Genomic DNA, 21867 nt, shown 5'->3' with positions numbered 1-21867 from the left:
ACGCTTATAAATGTGAATTTAAGTAATAAATCCTTTCACACGTGTATCAGTGTAACAATTAGAAATTTGAGAATCTGTTCATGTATTTATCTTGTATGATTAGTAAAAAATAATGATGATTGACATGATCAAATTGCTTGATTTGTTTCATTCTTTTTGTTTTCCTCTATTTCCTTTGAACCTATTGTAACCTATATACTCCTATTTTATATTTTTATGAAACTATTAGTAAGACATCTTATCCCTTAAACCGGCGACAAATGAATTAGAGTATCCCGAAACACGTTGGCATTTCTTTTTTTATGGATCTTTCAATTTGATTGGAATGGGCATTTACAAGAATAAGGTTTTTATCCTCTTTATATGATAAAACCATAGAAGTATAACTACATCGCTGATGTCTTAACTTATGCCTTAATTGACTACTTTAGACCCCATAACTGTCTATTTTCTCGTTTTATGTTGAGCAGTGTATGGGGAATAAATACTGCACACCAAGACCTTTTGCTCAGTCCAATTCCATTCCGATTCTTTGATTTCGGGTACTGTACATGCATCCCTTATGGACTCCCATTGAGGGAGATCCAAGAGGAGACTCAAAAGGGAACAAAAAGCAAATACAGTACAATTGCCACTCATGTCGTCCACAGTCAAATACTTCCATAGAAGCAAATGCATGGGTACAGCATCAGTAATATCAACACAGTATGCATTACTTGTTTTCAGAGTAGGGTAGGTTTCGTTATGGCCACCAAGTAAGGTAGATGGAAATAGGACTTTGGTACATTTCTGGTTCATTACATCTAGCCATTCAGAATATTATTTTGAATATTGATTTCACATAGTTAATATCAAATGCCAATTTAAGTAACATTCTAAGATGGAAGCTGAAATTACATTTGGGGTATTTTTCCTAAATCACAATGCTATCCACATAGTGACAGTCACATCCTACATTAGAAAACACATGTACTAGAATGGGGTAGCCATCTTTGATCTCCATTAAAGTGCTACCTGAGGAAGTCCCATTGGCCCCTTTTGTCTGCTTGCTTCTCACTCAGTTTGTGTTCAGGACTAATTTTACTGAACTTAAGTTATATTTTGTCTGTGAAGTGCCAATCTCCAGTTTCTGCTAACGACTTTGAATCAAGTACTTATATACATGCAGTTGAATCTATGCATTGCCAGAGTGAGGTCTCAAACGTGACGGATATCTTGTGCATCATAATACAAGTGCCATAGGATATAATGCACTTGTAATACAGTGGATGGGATATTCATTACATTTTTGAAAACTCTAAATCAGGCCCAGATAATCTGGGCAAATATCTGGATGGATATCTAGCAAATTGAGTTATTCACCCATCACATTCGCCTGCTGCCTCGCCTCTTTTATCGTGTCCAAATTAGAGTGATGAGTTACACACCTGGAGAGATTATAGACAACAAACTTCTTATTTAGACAGACAAGATGTCAACCAGACATTGTTTGAATAAAATAAGGAGGAAAAAGATAAAGGTTCTGGCTTGGTCGGCAAAGCTGGTCATTGGCCCATAGCCACAAGTCTGATGTTTACAGGCCGTTCCTCTGTCAGGAAAGCAAAATTACCAAGCACGTTTGTCAGCATGTTCTACTAAGAAAAACACAGGTGGGTTTTAAACAATGGCATTCTTCAAGACATTTTTACAGAATGGGCTATTCAACTACAGATACATTTGCTATGTCCCCTAACAAACAAATGCCAAGACTTAGCATCTAGACGGTAGGAACCAGGGGTCTCTGGGCAATGGCCATTTGATAAACTGGACAGAGCATTACTGTAAGCTATTACACCAATCCCGCTGATGACTGCAGTCAACTTAAAACTATGGACACCTAGGCAACATTGATCCTGATCGTCTCAGGAGTGGCCCAGGGGGAGATTGTTTCCAGATAATCTACAGATGGCAGTATAACCACACAAGAGGCTGCTATGCAAACCAAGCATCCGGACAGGGTTCCAAAGTCACAGTTACTGAATTTGGCAGTATGGCTTATGAAATAAGACAATATGGACACTTCAATTTGCCTATATAATGTATAATCATTTTAAAAGGGAGAACAACCATCCACGAGGCCTGTTTTTCTGTCAAGCAAAATAGATTTTGTTTTTGATTGAGATGACAACTGAAAGGCAATGATCCCATCTCTTTTCAAGACAAAGCAATGTTTCCCTACTTGCAAATTCTATCTCTAGCCAAGCTTTAATTCTCCTCAATCAACGTCTGTCTTGAAGCAATTACAACCTACAGAAACTGCCTCTAGATATCCTTTTTCAAGATTCCAAACATTAAAGACTCTTAGGAAATGCTAAAGAAAGTTTTCTCTCCTATAAAAGCGCCATCTCCTCCATGGTATCTCAATTTTGTTCTGTCTAAACATATGGGTTCACCATTTGAGCCTCTTGACACAGCGTTGTTGCATCATCTGTAATGGAAGAAAGTTTTTTGGTTGCCATCACTTCAGCTCGTAGCATTGGCGAGGTTCATGCCCTTTAGGCAGTGCAGCACTATACAATTTTTCCATTCTCATAGAGTAATCAGGAGGACCCATTCATTCTCCTTTCCAAAGGGAGTGCCCGCATTATTATCACCCAAACCATTACTATACCGGTTTTCTTTAACAATCCTTCTACTTCAGCTGAACGTTGCTTCAATCTGCTTGATGTCAGGAGCGTGTTATGCTTCTACTCAGACAAGATCAAAGAGCTAAGTAAATCTAACCAATTGTTTATCAACTGTGGTTCCATACGTACAGGTCTTGTCTCTTTTAAACAATTAATTTCTAACATAACATGTATTTGTAAAGCGCATGTTCACCAAAGGGTATCCTGGTGCTGAATAACAGAAATATGTTGTTACCAAACTCAATAGTACATATTTTATCGACCTCAGAGGGATGAAAGGCTGAGTGAGCCAGTCAGGATATGAACCTGTGACCGTGAGGTTTTACACAGGTCCCTAAAGTGGACGCATTAGTTCAATAAGCCACCAGACCTGGCTTTCTCTCACTCACTGGATTGAGCCTTGTATTTCTATTTGTTAGCAGTGAGCCAATAAATAGCTACCCGTGTAATGTAGGGCTCACTCCACTAGAGGAAGAGCAGCCACAATTAATCCCATTAACAGACATCTGCAAAGAGAACATTTGGAAGTCGGTCCCAATGTCCATAAGAAACAGCTGTATTGTTTCTGATAGAAGAACTGACCATAGTATTGGTCAAATTACTTTGAAGAATTTTTTTCAGCCAATACTCCTTTTTGCTACTGCATTACCAAGAGCCACCAGGGAGAGAAATTTAGCTTGTTACTCTACTCTAATGTTTATGACTATCAATGAAGATCCTACAATGCAGAACAAGCATTGGCATAGCCAATAGGTCTCGCCTTTGAGACCTTATAAGTGTTTAGCCATGCAACACTTGATGTTGTTGCACCAAGGATATTGTGCTGGATAACTAAACACTTATAAGGTCTCAAAGGCGAGACCTGTTGGCTATGCCAATGCCTACACATAAGAAATAGCCCAGATGCATACATAAAGGTGTGTTTGAATGAAATAGGGAGTGTATTATCAAAAGGAGGGACACTGGTTTTCTTGTTCTGAACTGCCCCTCCTCTTTAACAAGGGAAGCAGCGGGACCGCTCACTGAGATCAGAGGACTTATAGCAGATTTTTACGCTAGCAGGTGCTGCCCTGCACACACCAGAAGTCCAAGTAAATTCTTGTGTGGAGTTCTGGCTCTACTACTCTTCACCAACTACATGTATATAAGTTCTTGCTCATCACTACTGACCCAATGTCTCTGAGCTTAGCACAAAATGATACAGTTGCGAGTTAAATGTATGCCACAACAGTACGCCCAGTCACGGGCAAAGCAACTAATCTAATTGAAGGACACAGAAGTAACTCTCCCAACAAAACTGAGCCTTCTTATAGACTGCGCGAGTTCCTCCTACACCTGCTATGTAATTGTTCCCAAATGTTTCCCTACTTACGACTCTCCAAGAAACGTATGAAACTTGATCTTGCCGATGGTGGTGTCCACCTCGAAGTTGGGGAACACTTCACTGAGTAAGATACCAGGCATCTTGGCAGGAGAGGCTGGGGATGGCAGGCCGTGAGATGGAACTTTCGGCTCCTGATTGCCCTAATGCAGTGATGATAGAAGGTTCGCTTCGTTGGCCGTGCTCATTTTATAATGAGGGAGGCGAAAGGGGCACGCTATATTCGCATACGTCACCGAAGAGAACGAAATAGCTAGAGCGCTAACTTGTTTCACCTATGTACAAATAGTGTACGATACTGAGGAAAGGAAACCTGAAACCTGGTTATCGCCGCCTCATCTTGAAAAGTTTCAAAATGCAGCTTTTTCATGCCAATTTTCCTTTTATTTTTTTTAAATGAGTGGAATGAGGCACAGTCAAGATCCGAGGAACGGGCCTGGCAGCCCGCGAGTGGTCCGCACGTGAGAGACAGGGGGGGAGCAGGAGTCGAGCCCGCGAATGGTACGTGCGCTGGGGAGAGCAGTTTGCTCTTTTTCGAAGCATGAGTATGTGCTTGGGTAAAGGAGCTGAACGACGGCTAAAGGTCTCCTATGTAGCACATGCGCGCTACATAGGCGAGATCTAAAAATGGTTACTATCTTGTAAACCTGGCTCTGCATCACAGACATCACTTATTTAAGACAAACAACCCACTCTTCTCTACGGCTTTGTCTGGGTCACGCAGCATAAAATAGTTTGAGAATGTAATCTGGATTCATCCTCATTAACTCGTCAAAAAGAACAGACTCTGCAAGTCACCTGCCAATACAAGGCATAATAGGATATGGAAGTTCAAGACTCTTAAAGTAGCATGGTGTCTTTTTAATGTAAACCTATCAAGGCTGATCGTTTCCTCTTCAGACATGTAAGGCTGCACGTTATTCTATAGGTTCTGCAATGTAGTGGTCAGACAAAGCGAATTGGATGGTTCACCCTATCAAAATTTGTTCTATTGTATGATAAAGTGTTATGAGGTTCTGACATGCAGTGGGGAATTATTCTTACGTTTATGACTTGAATTAAGGTGCCTTTAATGTAGAACCAGGACTATAATTAAGTAACCATTTCTTCTCTTGCACAGAAGTCTCCCCATATCCTTGGATCTTATACCCCCAATTCTTGCCTATAAGCCCACAGTTACTTATTTGCACTCATCCAGAGGTAAAGTGAGTCAACCGTCTCTAATCTGTGCAATCGATCATAATTTCCATCCAAAAGACATTTATTATAGCTTTGTTTCCAGGTTACTTCACCACCACAGTGCAGTTTTGAGCTACAAGGGAGCCAGATAAAAAGGCACTAAACAGTAAAATACAATCTGATCATAGCACAGACATGATCAATAAAGTCATTATCAGAAATTAAAAACAAATCAGTATATTTAATCTTTTTGAGAAGTAATGTGCAATTTGTGCGCTTTTCAGCTTCCATTCTGGTTTGTTCAAATACACATTTAGCCTTACAGAGAAGCCAGAAAAATGGGCCAGTGCATTAGATAACTGGACACAGTGTTAAGCATGATATGTAGTAGAAAGACCCTTTTATTCTTCTTAGCCTACGAGTTCTAAAGACAAGAGGTATATAGTTAGAAGTGGTTGTTCCTGCTAAAAGCCCTCAGCAAAACCTCTGACAGTGGAGATAGCCTCTAATATGGGCCGGGCAACATTGCCCTTGTTTTAGCCATTACTATTCACCTAAAAAATATAAATTAATTTGGTATATTTTTAGTGCAAGAAAATGGGACTTCAAGTTAGAGCACAGGAAACAATAGTCAGCACATGAAGCACACAGGACGTGGATTGTTGCTGCCCAGGTGCAACAGTTTGTATACATTGCTTAACCCTCGTTCCTCATTCTTGCCTTGGAGACAACACAATCAATCCTCGGTATTCTGTGAGGTCTCTTTATCAGAGTTCTTTCCTATATTTCATTTTTTTTTTTGTAAACCTCTGGAAATTGGTCGGAGGGAGCCAGCTAGCCTCTCCTGGGTCTTCAAATTCTGAGCAGCAGATGTTAAATACTACTGACCTAGACTGTGTTTAAACAAACAACCCAATAGTAAAAACAGCAGCAAGACCCCCATACCAACGCCGATCTAGATCGTTAACTGTGCACACAACTGGGTCCCAGAGAACTGATGTCTATTTCTTTGTCAACAGTAGGAAATCGTCAACACTCGAGTCCAAATACCGCTCTCTCGTATGTTCTACGATACTGAAAGGAAAGTCTGTCTTTACCACTTGATACTGAACCCAGTGTTCATTTTTTCCACTGCATGGTATTGTGTGTGCAACACATTCTCAGCATTCCCATCAAGCCAACGTTCATAAATCCCTGCAACACTTGAACTTTTATCCGGCTCCTCAGTCCTTAAAGAGTGGTACAACTTCTCAACTCTTTGCAACAAATCCTTGTTAGCAGCTCCTTCAGCTCTGATCTGACCACCACCATTTAGACAACCTGTTCAAGAGAAGAAAATAATGTTTTTGGTAGTAATATACAAATGACCACCTCAAACCTCAAATGTAAGTGAATTAGTAATCCACCCATAGATTATAAAAAGGTCCCAGGTGTCTTACTGATCAGAAAATACAAAACATTTGATACTTAAGAGTGAAGAAACAGTACAGATCGAACAGTGCTGCTTCGGAAAAGCTACCCGTGATTAATCTAGTTGTCTTACACCTCTTTATAAGGCAACTGTTATGATTTGATATTGGAAAGGACAACTGGGTTATGACTTTCTGTTCATGCGCAAAGCTGTCACAACAAGTGAAGGCAAAGGTCTACTTATGCTTATTTCAGTACCTGAGGGGCAGGCCATGACTTCCACATAGTGATATGCAGATTTTCCTCGCTTTAGCTTCTGCACCAAATTCTGAATGTTTCGAAAGCCGTATGCCAAAGCAAACTGCAATAACATTTTACCATCCTTCTCCAGGGTTACTTCCTGAAAATCCTTATTCCTGAAACAAAACAAGACAGAATGTACAATGTTACCAATGAATAGAACACCTTTATGAAGGACAAATATCACAATATGTGTTTAAATGCTGTCCCAACACGAATTTATGAAAATGCTAAAAATATGACACATAAACGCCATAAAAAGTGGCCAGGCACTCCCAATACATCTCAGCCCACAATCTGGCCTTATTCCCAGATGGGTGAACAGAGCAATTCAAAAGCGAAGCGCACAACAAAAGCACCAAATAAGCAGCAATGGTAGTGAGTGTTCTTTCGGCCACTATATGGCTCTCAGGTAACAGCTGGAGGACTCCTGGGTGTGCTGAATAGTAGTTACTTCACAGCTTCTGCCTACACCCTCATTCCCAGGGCAAGCCAGTTCACTCAGCTAACCTTTCTGACCAGTTTACTCAGTCAATCTTTCCGATTCACCAGCAGCCTAGTACATCTATAAGGCACTGGTAACTACGAGCTGGAGTCACCCCCTTCAACCAAGCGACAACCAAGAGAATGCTGGTCCCCTTTCACCTGCACAGACATCTCCTCTCCAACTGGCAATACAACCGGATGTTCAGGGGAAAGGACAAGGCAAGGAGAACTAATCTAGAGGTACTGGACAACTAGTGAGAGAAAAAAAGCTGGAGAAAGGCACTTGGCAGAATCAAGAACAGGAGGAGTTAAAGAACATGGGGCATATGGACACTTAATGTTGCCATGGGGCCAATGACTGCAATCCTTTCACTTGCCCCAATGCAAGGTCCGAAACAGAAACAAGGTGGTCTACTAGAAATAGGGAAAAGGTGACCAAAAGGGAAAGGCAGAATCGACTCTGGGACTTTGCTTATTTTTATCGAACAAGGCAGTGGCCATCTTGGGGTCAACCAGAAAGGATTACCGCTGCCCTCCTGCAAAAAATAGACCAAAGCTATATGCAACTCAGGTATGATGAATGGTCAGGATCCTGTCTTGAGTAGTTAAGGCCACTCTAGTTGGTGTGAGCGACCTCATTCTAATGACTAATCGTGAACAGTACGGGAAGGTGACCTCTCATCAACTGACGTGTCGAACTGCAACAGCAGAGAAAAGAAGGGGTTAAGACAGTACAGGCCACAAACATGAGCGGTATGACAATCGAGAATTTTGAATACATCAAAACTATGTGCTATTATGTGTGTTTTGCCAGTAATTTTCAGCAGGTTTCTTTTACAGGGAAAGGGTGATTGGTCTTTATGTAATGCAAGACTCCAAACAAAACCAGTTTGACTTCTCCTTGATCAATGCCAAGAACATTCTTGCCACACTCTCATGTTGGTCCTTAGCATGCATTCACTGACAGTATTCACATCATACGGTCACATGAATGCTGATTACCACAGCAGTAAATTATATTTGATATAGGTAGAAATGAGTCTTACCATAATGAAAAAGGTAATGTCACATTGCCTGCCCCACTGCCGTCTCAGCTTTCAGCTGAATATGGAAACAATAGTGTTTGGCCAACTGTGGGCTGAGGACCAAGTCACTGCCATGAATATATACAGTAGGGGTACTCCAGTGAAGACTGCAGTCATGGCCACAATGTCTCGTCGAATGCACCATTGCTCTACGCTTCATAGGACACTCCGCATTGACATGACAGAATGTATCTCCATCTATGATCCATCATGATATGCCCTGTTTTGACAAAGGGCATCCTTGGTTCCAATGTCAAATGAATAGTTGATCCATTTTCCGAAAATCCTTTGTTCGATCAATATATATATTGTTGGAGGCCCACAAAATCAGATTGCATCTGACTGTGGTAAAAACTTTGGTAAGTGAATGTTTTCTGTCAAATGGAACAACATTGGCACCTCGAGTATAGATATGGGTTTCATACAGAAAGTGAATTTGTTCTGGTTGAATTTTAGGCACGGAGTCTTTATAGAAAATGCCTGTATTTCAGTTGTGTGTCTTGGTGATGTTATTGCCAAAAAGAGGGCAACCATCCAAGCTGAGAACATGGATGGTGTGTCAGAAGTTCTGAGATAGCTAGGTATGGTCGCCAGAAGTACACAAATTGAGGAATATCTCATGTCAGACTCTGCAAGATGTAGGAGGAAAGGCAATATCTCATACAGATGCATTGAAAGAGGGTTGATATTGTTAGCTGATGGTCGAAGACCAAATCTGTTCCATTTTATTACGGAAGTTGTACTAGCTGCTTGTAGAGTCTTTTATACAATTTGGTGGAATCATATTCCACGTCCACAGCAGCCAAGCAATTGGGTACAGAGAAGCTTGACTGTGATAATACACTTGCTCTCGATCGATTCTTGGAAAGATGATATGCATCTGGCTTCAATTGTATTGGTGTCTCTAATAAGGGATCCCTTACCTTTGTGAACCAAACTAGTTTGGCACATGCTGGTTGAATAAGATTAGTGTACACAATTCCTTTTTCAACTTCTATAACACTATTGAGACATGCAGGATCAGTGGGAGAGCGCACAGAAACTGTACCTAAATATCTCTGACAGGAAAATCAAGAACGCTTCTCATTGGGAGTCGGGATACCACTATCTGCTTGACAAGCTGACATCTGCCATTCTCTGGTGTGGCAAAAAGATTATTTGGAGTTGTACCCATCTCCGAATACCAGTTCCAGTTGTCTTAGGGTCCGCTCCCTTTGTGACAGTCCATATCCTTCCTACTTAAGTAGTCTTCCATCTCGTTTGATAATCCTAGGACATCTTCCACTGCCAGATTGCTCTTGTGACAGAGCACTTAGTGACAAAGCAGTTAAGCTTTTTGTGAGATGTTTTTTTATATGGTTCCTCCTCGTTTCTGCCTGCAGTGTAGTGTGTATTCTGACATACTGGTGCAAGCTGAACAGGGCAAACACCGTCATAGCCACTCTGACTGCCTTTTACTCTAGTATGTTTGTGTGCAGTTTTTTTTTCCTGAGGAAAGGCTACTTGCAGACAGGCTATTTATATGTGCTCCCAAGTCTTTCAATGAGATGTTGGTTTTCTGAATCATGGCTGTATTTCATAAAGGACTCCCCCCCCCCACCCCCCCCCTCCCCCCAAGTCATGGCCTGTTCCATCTTCATGGTTATGTGAATGCGCTCGTCCTATTGACCGAAGATCTATTTCCAATGCATGTTTTCATCATCAGCTGACATTTCGGGACCAAAAGAATGCAAGCTCACATTATACCCAGTAAAACATTGTATTTTCTGACTGTATTCTGAGTCAGAGTTCATATCGCAGACCAGTTTTATCAATCTTTCTCCTCTCTCCTGGGATTGATAAACCTTCAGAATATATGCACAGGTGCTTACCCATAAGCATAAGATCTGCTGTGCCAGAAGTAGAGATTTTCCTTTGAGGAGGAGTCTGACCCAATGCTTTTAAAAAACAAGCACAGGTGCACCACACTTCAATAGGTCGGGAAGAGCCATAATACAATTCATTCCCCCACATCAAAGTTATTCAAAAATAGTTCATTTTTATTCAAAAGTTACAATAATTCATCTTGTCTTTTTTAAAATACAGAATTTTAGATACAAATTGATCTTGACAGCACAGCCGACGCGTTTCGTCCTAGAAGCGGACTTCTTCAGGGCTGTTTAGACCCAATGCTTTTACCAGGGAGTGCTTCTGTTTGGCATGAAGACAGAGCTTTGATAAGTCGATTTCTGAGATATGGGAAAACCCTCACACCTTAACAATGTAAATGTGCAGCCATTGGTATAAGGTATTTCGTGAACTCCTTAGGTGCAGACTTGAAGCCAAAAGGAAGTGAGTGCTTTTAACTTGTGATGATGATCATCCAAGATAAAGCACAAGTATTTTCGGTGGTGTTGGCGTGTTGATCTTCTAGATTTATTGATGCTTAATAGTCTTTTGGATGGATGATGGATTAGAGAACATCTACTGAGAAGATCATCTTTATAGTTCGCTTCTTTATAAAAAATAAATAAAAAAATCTTGTTCATGCTCTGAAATCTCGAAAGGAGTGCCACCCTCCCTCCCAAACTTTTCTTTCAAATGAGAAAAAATCTTGAGTAAAACCCTGCTGGAAATTGGGCTATTAGATTAGTTGAGTGGCCATCACAAGTAATAGGTCCACAATTGTCCTGACTGGGAACCAAACACCCCATTGTAGTGTTTGACTCTCACAGTACTTTTTCTTTAGAAAAAAAAGAAGTCAATTTATTACATACACATACAACTAGATACTACGCAATAATTTACAGATATTTCAAGGACATTGTGTAATCACCTTTGGCCTCCTGAAGGGGCCAAACCAACATATCAAGTGAGTCTAGTAACTTCATCATGGTTCAAGAACAACAATCCACATGATAAACTCATCCTTGGGTACCTAGATGCAATTAGGAAAAGAATACTACAGCAAAAAAGCACTTATTAAGAATAATAACACATATCTACTGCAAGCAGTAACCACTGACAATTCTTATGGTGAACCAATAAAGCATTTGTAATGAATAAAAACAGTTTGTGTGTGTATTTAAAAAAATAAAAATAGTAGATTTTATATAGCGCGAACTAGACCCGAGAAATCGGGTATCAGAGCGCTTTACAGGAGCATCAGTTTAGTTACAGATGGGCACATTCATTGTTGTTAGGCACGGGGAGATTAAGTGATTTGCCCAGAATCACAGGATGTTGAGCATCGTTGCCGAGACTCGAACCCAGTTCCCCAACTCCAAAGTCGACTGCTCTAGCTGTAAGGCTACATCCTCTCCTCTCAAATCCTATCCTCTCAAATTTATGCATTTTTAACCATTAAACTTCATTTAGAAAAAAGCAACCTCTAAAGGGTATCTATCACCTTGTGAAAAAATAGAATTTAAACCATACAGTTGGCCCCTAGAGAGCTTAACAACTTCAATATTACATTTATACACTTTCAGGCCTCCTGAATGTCAACCTACACACGGCCCCTAGAGGACGTAACAGTCCCAGTTGAAGAGTAAAAGCTCCAGAGAAATATGAAGGAAATCCAGGGGAGGTGATAATGTTGCCCCTCACCCACAGCCTTCCGACATTAAATAAGGACTCAAGAGATCCATGCAGGGGAAATGTGGGATCCTGCTGAATTGATTGGTGGTGGTCCCGTCGTCCAGGGGCCACTACAATCTGAGAAATGGGCAAAAATGCAGGCGAAAGATGTGGCGCTGCATGGAAATATGGGGCACTTCTCTGGGAGTGCAGTGAATATTAAATTAACAGCTCTATTAAATCCAGAAAAGAGCATCAATTTCTCAAATATGAATCTTTATTTCAGCACGGCTCCATGCATCCATACAGGTTGAAAGACAGGAACAACTGCCTTAACCAGATAGAATGATACAACAAGAAAGCTGTGAAAGAACTTAGAATCCCAAGCAAAGATATACAAGTCGCATGCACTTAAAGACATAAACACCAATATCAAAATGCATTTAAACTATAACATGGAATGTAACACATCCCCCATATTAAATAAGCTCCCCTCCTGCATAGGACAGAGCTGCATCATGCTTTTACTTCCTGTTTTTATGTTTGCTTAGCGGCCTTGCACAGCATCTTTCGTGCCCAGATCCAACCAGGCACCCCGCGTGCAGTCTCCATGTGGAGGGGACTTCTCGGGGGACCTACCCTCGGCTTCCCCCGCCAGCAGCTCTCCAGTGTGCTGCTGCAGGACCCGGCAGCAATCTTCTGGCCTGCCCACTCCTGCAGGCAGGTGCGTATGACTGTGGCTGGCCTCCCGCTCCCCTGATCCCCAGTCACAGGCACGGGGAGCGCGGTGGGCCAGCCACAGGGAGGAGTGCGGCGGCATCCCTCCTTATTCTTGATGCCATCGGGGCCCATGGATGGGGTCCTGAGCCACTTCGTCCATCGCAGGAAGAAGCGCAAAGGCACTTCCCTGCTTTTTCTTTTTCCTTCTTGGGGCATCGGGGGCCCAGAGATGGGGTCCCGGCCCTCTAAAACATGAGAACACGCCCTCTACCAGAGAATTATAGGACGGTTGCTTTGCGCCAACCATCCAGCCCTGGCTTACCCCGGGGAGATTTAACAACTGGACAGCATCACACGCTCCGAGGCAGGAAAAGGTCAAAGGTTTCCAAGATTTTAAATGCAATAACTCTGGCCTCGTTGGGCCGTTTTGGACGATCCAGGGCTCATTTTACTCCTGGAGATGGATTATATCCAACAGGTGGAGTTGCAGCAGCCCTCCTTACCAACAAAGCTTTGCAATCCTAAGGAGCTTGTTTTCCTGGCTCCCTCTGCCAGCTCTCCTCCTGATACTGCTTTGTGCGCACCAAAGTCCAGGGCTTTCCCCCCAACTGGTCCTCAGGTGGTGTAAGGGGGCCAACCTTATTTACCCTAGGGGAGACTCACTGGTCCTGGGGTCAACTGGGCAGAGTGCTTGGTCCCGATAGTGGTCAGGGAGTTCTCCCTTCCAGTTGTCAATGGCAGTCCCAGGATCCAGCAGCAAAGTGTTGGAAACTCCAGAGGTAAGAGAGAGTCTTCCCCTTGTACAAGAGTTTTTAAAGGGGAGAGAAAGGTTCTTTAAGACAGGCACCCCTGGCCAATCCTAGGGTGCCACATCACCGCTCCACCCTTATTCCCACCCTACTGCACAGCATGCAGGGACAGTTCGAAATGGCATCATCCAGGAGCCACTGGTCACATCAGCTCCTGGGGTCTCCTGGGGTCTCAGCTCCACCCCTCACTGGCATCACTGCCAGGGTCTTGCAGACCGGAATTTCAAAGAGAGCCCCCTCTGGGTTGGCTCCAGTTATCCCGGCACCCTCCTTTGCTCAGCGGGCTCAGAGAAGCCCCATTCCCGGTACAGTGTGACAGCGGACTAAGTGATTGATGGAGATCCTACCACCCCACCCCTTTTCTCCTCAAGAGCTGAGAGGAGTACTGCTAATTGCTCCTTTTGTGTGGGGCGGCCTTGGTTCCTGTGGCTGGAGAAAATGTAATTGACTGGGCACATCAGGCTGACAAGGCCTGGGCTCTAATCCTGAGCTGATCCAGGGAAATATAAAAACGCTGGATGACCCATAAGGTAAACCGATATCACTTTAGGAGTTACATATTTGGTTCTTTCGCACAGGTTATACACCAATTCAAGACATCAATGCTCTCTGTAGGCCAAGGGGGTGTGAAACTACACTCCAAAGCAGTTCTCTCCCTTTGTGTATAATGGGGTGCCACTACATGCAAAACAGTAAAGCACACAGACTTTTCCTATTAGTGTACACAACTCTTAGAAGGTCTACCCCAGGTGAATACCGAATCCTGCAGAGTCCCCATTGTGCCAGGCTACCTGTGTGCTGTTACAGGGCTGTGCACAACAGTAGTCTGCCATGCGCAGCCCGCACACATGTGCATGTGTTCACATGTATTCAGCCAAGTCCCCCCTATCCTTGCTGCATCGCAACATCCTTATCTTAAGGACGGACATAGACCGTAAAAACGTGCAGACCGTTTGCCATGTGATTACTGTGGGTGAGACAAGGGTAGTGAAACTCACCCAGAATAAAAAGTCCAAAAACAGGGGGAGCAGAAAAGCAAAAAATCCTGGCATACTGAAGGGACAGAACCCAATTTGCACCAAACCCCTATGTTTTCTCGATTCCGGTTCTGTGACCGCTTCCTGCAACAGTTTGATTCTCTTCTCACTGTAAGGTCTCCAGGTGTTTATGATTCTTCCATGTTGATGGTGCCGTAGTGGTTTCCACACACATGCTATTGTGTATCCATGCTCCACTTTGTACACATCCTAGCGAACTGCTGTAATTTTTTGTGAGGCTGAAAGATGTGCCTATAACTCCTCTCAACAGGCATAGAAAATGGAGGGGGTGCGCTGTCCAAAAAGTCAGGTTTGCCGGTCCCTATCGTGCCCCTTAGTGCTCGATGGGCCCCTTTATTCACTCTGCTTAATTCATCCTGAATGCCGTCTCTCATATTGAGCAGCAGGTTAACTTTGATAATGGTATTCTTGCTTGCAGGGATAAAAACCTGTGAAGGAACCTAGTTGGAATGACTGTCTCCAACCTTAATGTTTTTCTCCATGTCTGTTTTTGTGGCTTGTAAGCAGTCATCCATGTGTTTGCCAAAGAATTGTCCAGGCATTCTCTGCTGGATCTCTGGATGAAAAACTGTGCTATGAAGCCAGCCACTTCTGCTTCTTCTCAAGATGGGTTTTGATGCCATCTGACAAAAAGTTGTGTTAGAACCATCCCAGTGAAGATGCTGCTCTTTCTTTTAAAAAATGTGTTGCTTGTTCTCACTAGTAGTCTGGGAGCTTGTTGAGGCAGTGTCATTCCACAGCTGACGGTCAAAAATCGACAAGACAGCACTTGAGTTAGCTATTTTGACTGCCATTGCAGAAAAAAAATCTCTTCCCCATAGTATACAACTATGACCCTCCTTGTGTGTGGGGACAACAAATGGAGTTTCCAGGTTTCTTGAGCGTCTTTCCCCTGCGTTTGAAATAACAAACTTCCTTTCTAACCTTATTTAGCAGGCAGACAGGAGCTGTGGCAGGCACCTTGTATTTCTTTCCCAGCCTCGAGTGGAACCATTATCCAGGTTGTGTATAAATGATAGGCCCTCCTCCTAGAAATAATCAAGCGCCAGGGTAGTCCTTATGGATTCAACTGAACACTATAGGCAAGCTGAATTTTTGTGTTGCCCTGTTCACCTACATGTGGAACTCATCTGGTGGCAAGTCTCTGGGAGCTGGATCCAGGCTGGGTTGTTCAGCTGGCACATAATATTCCCAATCAACGTACTGTTGACTGTTATACATACCATCACAGTCTTCTTGCTCCTAGTTGCATCATCAGTATTGTTATGGTCACCAGCCTCTGATGGTGTGTTTTGGTCCAAAACAGGTAGTAGAGAAACCAGAGGTTCTGTCAGTGGAGCTGGTGTTCCTTGGAGGAAGGAGCTGGGTGGTGTTATATAGAATTCCTCCATTAACATCTTTATGTAGTTTATAAAAAATCCATGGGTACCTGAACCGTGTATCTGATGGCATTTCCATTTCAGTGGGGTGGCCATAAAGTGATGGTTCTTGGTAACCATATGCCTATTACTCCTTATAAGGGATATAGGGTTATATGTTATTTCTGCTTGGGAGGCAGCTTCAGAAGGCAGGTCATTGTTTGAATATATATGTTTACTGACTCCACCATCAAAGAATCAGCCAAAAACTATGGAAGAAGCTCTAGAGTTATTTGTATTACAACCGGAAAAAGTGGTAATGTGGAAGAAATAGGTGTATTGGGCAAAGCTAAAGTCATTTTTCGGTACATGTGAAGTAGATAATGAATGTATCAATGGTGTTGGAGTTGATGCAGTAGTCGCAAGGACAGAGATTTCCCCTGAACTTCCAGTTGGGAGGTGTAGTGGCTTCGATGACCGTGTCTTCATGGAAGACAGTACCTTACTCTTTGTAGATAACTGTTTTATACATCGATGGGGTCCTACTCATCAATGCCTAGATCTTCAGTACCGATGGCAGGTCAGCTCTCACTGATGAGATTGTAGTCATTAATGCTCTCTTCATCAACAGTTTTATTGTCAACAATATTGAAATAACACTCGCTGGTACCATTATCGACTATAGTCCTTATGGCATATCTCTTACTCTTGCTGATGGTGACATTGAAGCATATAGCGGTGATGATCTTTTTGAATGTGCCTTGACTCTGGATTCTGCTGTTGAAATGTCACCAAGACCAGAGATCTGTACCTTCAAAGCAGGCACAGAGGATCTTCTTGGAACTTGCACAAGGCTTAATGGATTTTTTGAGACGCCCATCTTGAATTTGTGCTTCTTTGCTTTTTCAGTGCTCTTTGATTTTTTAGAAGATTCAGCATTTAGAAATCGCAGCAGCCATCCCTGCATCTTTTAGGGGTTTATTGCTGAATGACAGACAGATGCCACAACTTCTGGGTGTATTTCCAGGCTAGAGGAGGCAAAATGTACATTTGTGTGAGTGCAGGTCTTCAGAAAAGATGCCCCACCCCATACACCTCTCAGAGTTTGACGAGTGTTCTTGGAAGAGAAGCTTCAGCCCTGGTGTCGATCCAAATCAAAACCTTTAACTATCAACTTTTAAGTACAGAGGATCAAACATTGTCTTTCTTCTGTATCAGAAGCGAGATAGAGGTCTTTCCAGACAAAACAGCTGAAAAGGTCAATCTGAGTAAAAAGAGTAGAGCTCAAGATTTATTGTTGCCTAATACCAAGCACAGAAAATCTGACAGCTGGAGCCTCTGAGGAGGGTTGGAACCCTGGTCTCGTCACCCGATAGGTTAGACATCAGATCATAAAGTAAGGTGGAGAAGGATGTAGCCTAACGGCTAGGACGGTCAACCTCAAATCAGGGGAACCGGGTTCGAGTCTCAGCAAGGACGTGCAACATCCTGTGATTCTAGGCAAATCACCTAATCTCCCCATGCCTAACAAAAATGAATGTGTCCTCATGTAACACAACTGGTGCTTTTGTAACACGCTCTGATACCAAATACCTTGAGGTCAAGTTCACGCTATATAAAACTCTGGAAAAAAAAATGAGAAAGAAAAAAAAACAGCGGATGAGCTACTTGTGGCTCGATATCTTCATCCATTATTTTTAATGCAATTTGCTCTATTGAGATGCAAGCCTGATGCCAGGAGATCACTCAAGCATATGAATCTATATAAGTCCTGATGCTGGAAAAATAACATTACCACTTTGAGAGGCATCATTTAAGGACCAGTATAATTTTCGTGAGGCCCTGAAATAGGACTGCTAACACCATACACCATCACCTGGCACTTGCGACTCTGAATTGCTAAAAATAAATAAATGATCCAGATTCCAGATTCCGTTCGGCGCCTGGGTAAGAAGTTCAAGCTAGAAATAAAGGAACTCATAAATATTCGAAACATAACAATACTAAGTGATCAAGAGATCCAACATTTTTGGCTGTGATTGCTGCAAGTAGGAAAATCAAACAACTCTGGAAGTTCTAGAAGCATCTGTAACTTTCACATTCAGAGCTTAGTGACATAAAAAAACAAGTCATTCTCATTTCAGTCTTTTTGGGGCTGTCCTCACAAACTAGAATGATTTGAATGTTAATCTATGCACACATACGGTGGGATGAATCAGTACTATATGTGGGGTGCGCAGGAAGCTTATAGAGGATTTGAAGACCCAGGAACTCAGTTTAGCGGATCTACAGAAACAAGAAGTATACACAGCAGAAGCCTGTGCAGACAAGCTGGATGCCCATAGAGCGGTTTGCTCCCTCTAGGATACACTGGATAAAACAGGCCTAAAGACTACCTGCAGGTGTTGCATAGGGAAGTCGATAAATTTGGCAGGCTTCTGGCATGGCTTAGCCGACGGGAAACGGAGATATCCCCTATTACATCTATACGGAATGCACGGGGACACCTACTAACCGGATGGCAGGATATTTGAATGACCCTATTGGATCATTTTAAATTGGTCTACCAGATGGGCCCACCTGACACGGAGGGTAAGCTGGATATGTTCCTTGTGAGGTTGGAGCTGGGGAGTCTGTTCCCCTGTTACTAAGTCTCTAGGATGCTTTTGGTGAGGTCTCAGGTTTGAAAATACACATACGCAAATCACTAGTGTTCCCCTTATTGGAGTTGGCCGTGAGGCAGCCGCATCCATTGCTGAACGTAAAACTTCAATGGGAACTGGAAGGATTCCGATATTTAGGGATCGGGGTCACTCATACTGAAGGCCAACACCGGCTTCAGAATATGGATAGGGTGCTGACCAGCCTGGAGATCTCCATTAAATTTTGGAATAAACTCCCCTTATCTGTCATGTGTAGGGCAGCTATTTCGAAATACAAGCGATGCTTGTATCTCGTGCAGAATTCCCTGTTCCCATTGCCGGATCTTTTTTTACGCCGGTTGGATGGCCTTGTGGTGACTCTTTTGTGGGTCGATAAACACAGCAGGGTGGCACTCAACGCTGAAGAGAGACCTGGAAGAGGGGGGGACTAGCAGTGACAGAATTACAACTCTACTACTATACGGCTCAACTCCAACACGCCACCAGCTGGTTTATAGATTAAGATAACTGAGAAAAGTGACTCCTGGGGATGATCATGGGAGTGACACTTTGCCATAGTTGCTGATGTGGGGGGTCATGGGTCTGAGCACCCGCTTCCATATCTGATTATTCATACGGCATGGATGTGGGAAAAGGTGGTCCAGAAAGTGATCTCCAGGGCTCCCTTCAGTAGGGAATTGAAATTGTGGGACCTGACGCTCCTCCAGAATATTGACTCTACCATGTCTATGGAGCAGTGGAGAGAGGGGGGCTGCATGGAAGCAGGTGACCTTTATCCGGTGGACGCTTTTATATCCTTCCCAGATGCACAAGACACTTTTGGAGTGGATCGGTACAACATTACTCTAAGATAGAGAATGTGGATAGATTTTCCGGCGGCACCTCCCACCTCGGAAGTCCTTGATGGTCTTGTAGGACGGTGGGCAAAGGCGCCATCTCATTGCACATTTCTATAAAGCCCTTAGAAGGGATATGCTGTCACAACAGTACCCTGCACGCAGAGCCCGAGAGAAGGAAATGGGTGCACCCATTTCTGATTCGGATTGGGAACCTGTTGCATCCTTTCCGCACTGTGTTTTGTAATAGCAGGTTTAAACTTATTTTTTTCTGCATCGTTCATATGTTACTCCATATGGCCTTAACAGAATAGATCCGAAGAGAGGTGCTGCCTGTGCATGCTATGGGGTACTGGGGGCCACTTTCTTACACTTGGCCTGGGAGTGCGCCCAAGTTCAAACGTATTGGGCGCAGGTGGTGCCACGCATAGACGCGGCCACTGGACTTGCTGTTTCACTGGCGCCGCTGGTCTGCCTTTTGGGAGCAGTGAAGCGCCCATGGGGACGAAGGATCCCCTATTGACTAGTTCAACTGGCCTTATTACTGGCAAAGAGGCGAGTGGCTATTGGTTGGATGGGGGTAAAGGCTCCAAAGCGGACACATTGGTTGAGGAATCTGCTGGAATTTGGGGGGGGGGGGGGGGGGGGAGGGGAGGGGGGGCATCCGAGGCTATAATGCAGTGGGCACAGTTGCTGGCCATGTTTCATGATAACAATTAACAGTCCACTGAGGATAGGTCTGGGACTGAAAAGGGAACTGGGCAGTGGAGTTTTTTGAGCGACCAAGGGGGCACAGATGTTTTCTAATGATATATTGCTTGACGCCTTGGTTCATGTATCATTGTATTCAACTAGTCCCGGACCGATGTACACCTCCATGTATAAGTGTATTTTCTGTCCTGTTTGATTATGTATACTATTGGTGTATATATATATATATCATACGATAGATTTTATCTAATGCTGTCATTGTGCACTGTATTGCAAAACATCAATAAAATTGTTTTTAAAAAAAACAAATCCATGCACACAATCCTTCCTTATGCCATTTAGAAACGGGCTAACTCTTTAAAACAATTGTTGTTAATTAAAGGTTTGTTACACTTGAAAATTGTCATACTTTTTATACATTTCTTTAATCACTAAAGAAATGTTACATCAACCTTTCAACATGTTTGAAACACACATTCTCATCTAATTGTATGCAATGCTGGTTATAATGCACACACGGGTGCTAAGAATGTTTGCCTTTAAGGAATTATTGTGTTATTTTGATGTTAATTTAATGTCATTTTTGAAATCTTCAATAACAGGATGGCGGTAAGAGGCAAATAAAAGGAGAAAGGGAGAGGATTAGAAAGCAGTGGGGTAAATAGGACTGAATTAGGTGTGTGTGAATAGTTACCGCCCCTTTTAATTGTCTCATTGTTGTAGGAAATAGTTGCATAAAACGGATGGTGCAACTATTGCGACCTGCCTGTGTATTTGCTAAAATATGTTAAACAGTGCTCCAGGGGTAATGTATTGTGCTAAAGGAGAAAAACAAAAAAATATAATGCATTGGTCTCACTGACTTGTAGAGCGCATACCCGCCTATCAAGCAAAAGCATGCTTTACACATTGGATATTTTATAGAGGGTAGTGTAGAGGAAGGGAGAGAAGATGATGTGTGGGGCACAACATCAGGGGCAGGAATTTTTTGGGTGAAGAGCAAAAGAGGCACTGTGGAGTGGCTTACAAGGAAAGTCAGGGTCAGGCAGCATGGTGAATGGTGGAAAAGCGCAAGGTGAGAGGTGGAAAAGCGACGTGTGTTAGGGAATTGCAGGTGGAAGTTGTGTGGAAAGGTATGGGCGAGGAACTCTTCCAGAGAGATAAGGAATCCTGGTGGTTATTCTGTGATGAGAGGTTGGTTACATGTACATTTTCAGCATCTTGCACAGTGAAAAACAGATAAAGCATTGTAGATCTGAACAAGATTAGTTACAAGCTCAAGAACCCATACAAAGGCTGTGTGGGGTTAACACGCAATATATTATACAAAATCGTAATAAATAAAACAGTAGCCGAAGTTCACTGGTCTTACTTTAAAGGTTTGTATACGACTTCTGTAACTTCAATCCCAAACAATTCTCTGGCAGCATGCTTATAGATGTGCTCTAAATATCCACCGGAACCTCCACCGGAATGGCTTAAAAGCTCTTCGTCAAACATGTTGCTGAACCTGCAGCCCATGAAAGGACATAAAAATTGATTATTTTTGTTGAAAAAGTTAAAGTAAACAGTTTGCCTCCTGCCACTTCTCTCAACACAGTGTGTCTGAGACAATCAGCGCTGGTGTTATGTCAATAGTGATAAATC

General features: G+C 42.9%; 1 protein-coding gene across 3 annotated transcripts in view; it reads right to left on the bottom strand.

The window, feature by feature from the left end:
- Window positions 1–5443: 5443 nt before the first annotated feature.
- The window catches only part of CIAO3 (cytosolic iron-sulfur assembly component 3), a 127391-nt gene continuing 110967 nt past the window's right edge, over window positions 5444–21867 (bottom strand). For all 3 annotated transcript variants that reach the window (XM_085629356.1, XM_085629358.1, XM_085629357.1), the window contains exons 10-12: window positions 21593–21730; window positions 6895–7052; window positions 5444–6546 (exon numbers count right to left, since the gene is read on the bottom strand). In XM_085629356.1, coding sequence (XP_085485482.1) covers window positions 6320–6546; window positions 6895–7052; window positions 21593–21730 — 523 coding nt within the window. In that variant the 3' untranslated portion in view covers window positions 5444–6319. The remainder of the gene's footprint in view (window positions 6547–6894; window positions 7053–21592; window positions 21731–21867) is intronic.

The sequence above is a fragment of the Triturus cristatus genome, chromosome 10 (genome assembly GCF_964204655.1).
Source record: "Triturus cristatus chromosome 10, aTriCri1.1, whole genome shotgun sequence".
NCBI classification, from domain to species: Eukaryota; Metazoa; Chordata; class Amphibia; order Caudata; family Salamandridae; genus Triturus; species Triturus cristatus.
This window is presented reverse-complemented; position numbering and strand designations above follow the sequence as displayed.